The sequence below is a fragment of the Microcaecilia unicolor genome, chromosome 12 (genome assembly GCF_901765095.1).
Source record: "Microcaecilia unicolor chromosome 12, aMicUni1.1, whole genome shotgun sequence".
Lineage (NCBI taxonomy): Eukaryota > Metazoa > Chordata > Amphibia > Gymnophiona > Siphonopidae > Microcaecilia > Microcaecilia unicolor.
Window position 1 is genome coordinate 101,772,264 of NC_044042.1, and position 6,000 is coordinate 101,778,263.

Sequence of the window (6,000 nt, forward strand, 5' to 3'; positions counted from 1 at the left end):
CCGCAGCTCCTCGGTACCTTTCCGCTCTCATCTCTCCCTACACTCCTCCCCGCTGGGTAAATGTCTCCTGTCGTCCCCCTTCTCCCCCACTGCTAACTCCTGGATCCGTTCCTTCTATGCTCCCTATGCCTGGAATAGACTCCCTGAGCCAGTACATCAGGCTCAGTCTCTGGCTGTCTTCAAGTCTAGGCTTAAAGCCCACCTCTTTGCTTTCGACTCCTAACCATGACTCTCTTATTCAACACCCTCACTTATCACCCCTACCACTGCAATTTCCCCACCCCTAGCTGTCTGTTCGTCTGTCCAATTTAGATTATAAGCTCTGTTGAGCAGGGACTGTCTTTTCATGTTAATTTGTACAGCGCTGCATAAGTCTAGTAGCGTTATAGAAATGTTTAATAGTAGTAGTAGTAGTAAAAGGTAAGAGAACCAAAAAGGCACCTCAAAAAATCTTGATAAAGCACATAACATGCACAGACAGATGTTAAAAAGGATAGGGTCCAGTGCCAGCCTTTGTGGGATATTCATCTTCATCTCATGCCATACAGAGAAGTCAGCCCCCAAACAGACCTATTGAGTATAACCAGAGAGACAAAGACATCAGATTAGTACAGATAGACTGATACCAAGTGGGGACAGTCTCTGAAGCAGAAACAAAGATTAACTATCTACTGCTTTAGAGGATAGCGAGAAATGGCATGAAACGGCAAGGCAAAACATCACAGGCAGAGAGCGAGAGGACTACAAATGGCTGAAATCCATATTGATAAAAATACACTCAATAGTACTTGTAGAGGTCAGTAAAGCAATATCACAGGCTATCAATACTGGGGGCAGAGTGCAAAAATCACTGAGGCAAGCTGAGGAGATTTCACAAACCAAGGGCTTCTTTTACAAAGCTGCGTTAGCGATTCCAGTACGGTAAATGAGGAAGTCCATAGGAATTGAATGAGAATCGGTACCACGGCTTTGTAAAAGAGGCCCTAAATTCTACTGTACAAACAATATCTTCCTTAGCCGGCTGGAGGTCTCCAGGTGTCTGGCACATTTTCTGATTCCTCCCTTCAGGAAATAAAATCAAACTATCAAGAACAATGGAATGAGGGCAGGAAATCCTGGACACATGGCCAGCCCTCTGCTGAGAAATACTGTGACATAGAGTAGGATTCTTCTGTTCTGATGTTGGTGGCAGGAATGACTGCTTTTGTCCGTAGTAGAAACGCTACTCCTTATGCATTAATGGGATTAAATGATGTGCTGGAGAGATGGGAATGTACAATTTACATAGAGCAGCAAAGCATGAAAATGGCATGGCCAACGGGAAATAGGAAGGTCAGTGGGAGGAAAGAAGGATGAATTCAAATCTTTCATAGGGTATGGAAAGGTGAGACCAGTTCGGTGGCACAGTTTAACAGCGACTGGTGTGTAAAGGATATGAAATTTGAATAATTATTTACAGCTTTCTGGGAGGTGAGAACTGAGCATCACAAGTCTTAAGATTTTTATCATAGTTGCTGAGGACGTGCGGCGCTACCAGCAGCGCTTCGTGCCTTTTTTATATGTAATACAATAATAATATTTGATACATTTCATCACAACAACTCGAGTCGAGTCGAGTTGTAGTGCTGTTTTATGAATCTTCGATAAATCTTCTAGATCATACAGCATCTTCGTTTCACCTTCGCTGTCTCCCGAGTGTGATTTTCCTTTGCAAGGTCTTTGTTCTGTATTTCTATTGAGAACTATTCCCCTGCATGTGCTGTTATGTATTAGGCATGTCCATTCATAGCAAATTCAGTTCATCACTATGCCTTATTTAGGGCCCTGTTTACTAAACTGCGCTAGAGGCGTGTTAGCGGTTTTAGCACACGCTGTGTAGATGGCTATAATATTCCTATGGGCGTCTGTATGGTTAGCGTGCTATTTTTTAGCATGCACTAAAACGTTAGTGCATCTTAGTAAACAGGGCCCTTAGTGTGTGCAAAATCAACTTAAATTCACTTTAACCTACAAATTAACATATGTTAATTGTGTGAGTGAATTTTAAAAAATTAAAACGGATGTTTAAAATGAAATTGAAAAAAGCCCAAAAATGGACTCAAAGGGCCAGATGAACCAAAAATGTTTGCCTTGTGCACATCCCTGTTGTGTATGTAAAGAAATTCCAATCTTCGCCTTGCAAAAGCTGTTGTCAGTGGTATAGTGACTTTGAAAGGCTGATTTACATGGGTTTCTTTGAATTTTTATTTTGTAGGTATACAACGAAAGGAACCTGTATTGTAAAGAATGGAGAAAAAGAAAGAGAATGGTAATCATGCTTTTTAATTGTTGTGTTTAAAGCATATATCTGTTAGCAGCATCTTTAGGACTCTGGGTATGGGGCATTATGGCTTACCTTTGGGGAAGCTCTGTAAGCTTTAGGATTCACAATTTACATTTCAGGGGATTAAATTTAAGATTTTTAGCCTAGCCAATAGATTTTTGTTTACTGTAAGCTACATTTGCATAGATTGGGTTACTTTCTGCCTTTAAAATATTAGTTGGAGAGCCCTGCAGAAGAATGACATGAAAGTCATTTAAGTGTGTTGTGAACCAAATTTAAATGTAGTAAGACATCTCAAGTGATTTTTACAGGACAGAGGCAGTGACTGACTCTGCCTTGAATCAAAATACTCCATCGTAAGGCCCAGGAGCCATTGGCAGCTCTCATTCTCTTCCGCAATGCAATCTTTCTTTACGTCTGGATGCTCAGAGCTCATGCAGCCTCTGGATAGCATAGCTCTTGGTGAACTTTCGCTCCATGTTGCCTGAACCTGTGTACAAGTTTTGTGATAGTGAGAAAAGTACAAGAGTTTGGGCATAGAGCTGGAACAGGATGGTAGATGCTGGTAGGAGAGGTGGGGTTGAGACTGGCTGAATTGGGTTGAAGGAGAGTTATGTATTGGGGGAGGGGAGAGAGTTTGATGAACAGACTTCCTTTCAGTTGCATGGGTTGCTCTGAATGTTCCTGAATCTTCAGATTTGCCACATCAATGAAGTGGGACCTTCCTCCTTTCCCAGGGCGCTGGCTGCTTTATCTGGTAGTCGTGGAGCTATTATTGATGTGTGTTTGCCAAAGTGGCCTCTGCTTGAAAAAGGAATGACGGTCACTGCCCTACTGTTAGCTGTGAGAAGGGAAGAGTAACTGACTTGGGTGTTTCCTGTGAATTAATTGTGCATTGCTTTTTTTTTTTTTTAATGTTTTGCAAGGCAACAGATTTATTTGATGCAATTCTTGAAGGCTATCCCAAGAGCAAGAAACAGTTTTTTGTAAGTAAATGCTTTTATAACCTTTTAAGGTATCTTGATAATTAATAATTATTACTACTTGTATTTATTAAGGAGACTCTGTGCGAAAGGTTTTTCTAAACCCTTAATTACCACTGAGGAGCTTAGAGGAATGTAATAGTGTAAAAAGCAAGACAGATGGGGGATGGGGATTTTGGCATATTTTTTTTAGAAATCTCTAAGTTGGATAAAAACAGCTTTGACTTGTCCATTTGGTAGTTTTACAATATTTTATCAAGTATGTCTGATTCTCTGTTTAAATAACTAGACAAAACTAGGAAGAAAGAGAGGCAAAGCATCTTCATATTGAGTGATCTAGTTTGCTTCTGCTTCCAGAGGTTTGCAGTGGTTTTACACCAGGCAGTTTGTGCATTCTTTAAGGAACCATTAGGGACTATAGTCTAGTCGTACATCAAACAAGGGCCCAGATGCATCAACCATACGTTAAAAAATCAAAAACGTAAAAGTCCTTACCGAAGTTGAAAAAACGAAGAATGCACTAAAAACAGAAGTCCCACATATTCGGTTTGGTATTTGAAAGTCGAATGCATTACAGAAGTGTAATCCCCGTTGTTAATCTGCCCGTAAAGCATGCGCAGAGCACCCAAGCGTTATGCTGGCTGCTCTGCGCATGCCACAAACGTCAAAACCCAAAACAAAAAAAAACACGTTGAAAATAAAAGGAGCAAAGGCGCTCGTCAGGAGCATCCTGTATGGACGGCCTTGCCCCCCCCCCCCCCCCCCCCGAGGTCGCAGCTGCTCCCCGCTTCCGCATGTATTAAATAAAAAATAAAAACAAAAAACCAAAGTTTAGCAGCTCCGGTCCCCCGCCCTTCCTCTCTCTGTTTTTCTCCTTCTCCAACAGCTCCCACATCCCTCTGGGGACGTCTGAGAAGGCAGCACTGATTGCCTATCAGCTGTTCTTGCCCGTGCAGCGCCTTCACACAGAGGTGAGAGGCGCTGCGCGGGCCGGTAAAGCGGAGGGGGGGGGGTCCGGTAGAGGGGGGAGCAGCGGCGACGAGCTCAGGGGGGCGGGGCACGGGGAGGATGGCGGGAGGCGGAGCTGTGGGAGGAGAAAAACAGAGAGAGGAAGGGAGGGGGACCGGGGCTGCTAAACTTTGGTTGTTTATTTAATACATGCGGAAGCGGGGAGCAGCGGCGACCTCGGGGGGGGGCAGGGGCAAGGCCGTCAATACAGGACGCTCCTGACGAGCGCCCTTGCCCCCTCCCTGTCCTTTTTTGATTTTGTTTTCGTTTCAGGAAGAGGGAAACGGGGAACCACATGTTTGTGTTGTTTATTTTGTTTTTCAACGTGCCAGCTTGGAATTTTAAGGTGCAGGGGGAAGCGGGGAGATGACAGCTCAGGCCTTTACGACTGCTCTGACCATACGTTTAATAGTCGCGGTAAATGATTCGGTGTAATCGTCGGTATTGTTAGTTCATCCCGAATTGTCCACATTACAATGGCAGTTACTCGTTTGTATTCCGTTTTCGTTAGCTGCTTGCTTCGTCGGAAAAAGGCCTTTAATGCATGCAACGGTTAAGAATTTCTTCGTTAAAGGGTCGTTAAGGTTTAGTGCATCTGGGCCAAGGTACTTGAGGTAGACTTTGGCAACCCCTCCCCAGTGCAGACACACACTACTTTTAAATTAAGTCTATCTCCTGTGCATGACAGAGCATTTTATATAGTACTAGTAAAAAAGCCCCGTTTCTGATGCAAATGAAACGGGGGCTAGCAATGTTTTCTTCTGTGTACATGTGGGAGTGTGTGTGTCCCTGCCCTCTGGCCTCGTCTTTCTCCTCCCCCCTCTGAGTCCTTCACTGTTACAGAGCCAGCGATTTGATTTCGTGCTCTGCTGTTTAACGGGGGCTAGCAATGTTTTCTTCTGTGTGCATGTGGGAGTGTGTGTGTCCCTGCCCTCTGGCCTCTCTCCCCTCCCCCCTCTGAGTCCTTCACTGTTACAGAGCCAGCAATTTGATTTCGTGCTCTGCTGTTTTCCTTCACTGACTGTGTTACAGAGAGGGCGGGGCAGACACTCATAGGGAAACCGGATATCTCGCCCCCTTCACACTTCCGGCTGGAGGCTTCATAGAACGTTGGTGTTGCCTTTTATATAGAGAGATTTAAAACCGTACTGCCATTTCCCAACACGGACATGAATAAAGCATTTCTTGTTTTAATACAGGAGGAAGTTGGAATAGAAACAGATGAAGACCATAAGGTCACTCTGCCAGATGTGTGAGAATGCGGGGAAAGTTTCGTCGGCAGGAGCAGTGTGTCCAAATCTCACTTTTTTGCATGACTGGGAATGTATAAGGTGATACTAGTACTGTAAAGCACGTGTAGTGTTAAATATTAAGACCATTTAAGGAAAGCAGGGTAGGTGGGGGACGTTCGGCCTGAGAATTCCTCGTGCCTTTGTTACTGCTTTGTCCAGTGCTTTCAGTGGAAGATGGTGACAGGTGGGATGTCCCTCCTCAAAAATTGGGCAGAAAAAAACAGAGAAAATAAAATGGTCAGCACTTTCCTGCTTTCCTCATTTTCGATTTGGGCAGCATTTAGGTGCAGGAGTTTCCAGTGCTTCCATCTTTCCTCAAGTTGGACTGAAGATTGGATAAACATCACATCCTCCTGGAGATCTAACTTCCTGTTTTTATTACTGCTGCCTGTTG

At 44.0% G+C, this 6,000-nt stretch overlaps 1 protein-coding gene across 2 annotated transcripts in view; it reads left to right on the top strand.

The window, feature by feature from the left end:
* PSMC3IP (PSMC3 interacting protein) overlaps window positions 1–5,667 on the top strand; it is a 140,485-nt gene extending 134,818 nt beyond the window's left edge. For both annotated transcript variants that reach the window (XM_030221922.1, XM_030221923.1), the window contains exons 6-8: window positions 2,255–2,308; window positions 3,250–3,309; window positions 5,514–5,667. In XM_030221922.1, coding sequence (XP_030077782.1) covers window positions 2,255–2,308; window positions 3,250–3,309; window positions 5,514–5,570 — 171 coding nt within the window. In that variant the 3' untranslated portion in view covers window positions 5,571–5,667. The remainder of the gene's footprint in view (window positions 1–2,254; window positions 2,309–3,249; window positions 3,310–5,513) is intronic.
* Window positions 5,668–6,000: the final 333 nt, after the last annotated feature.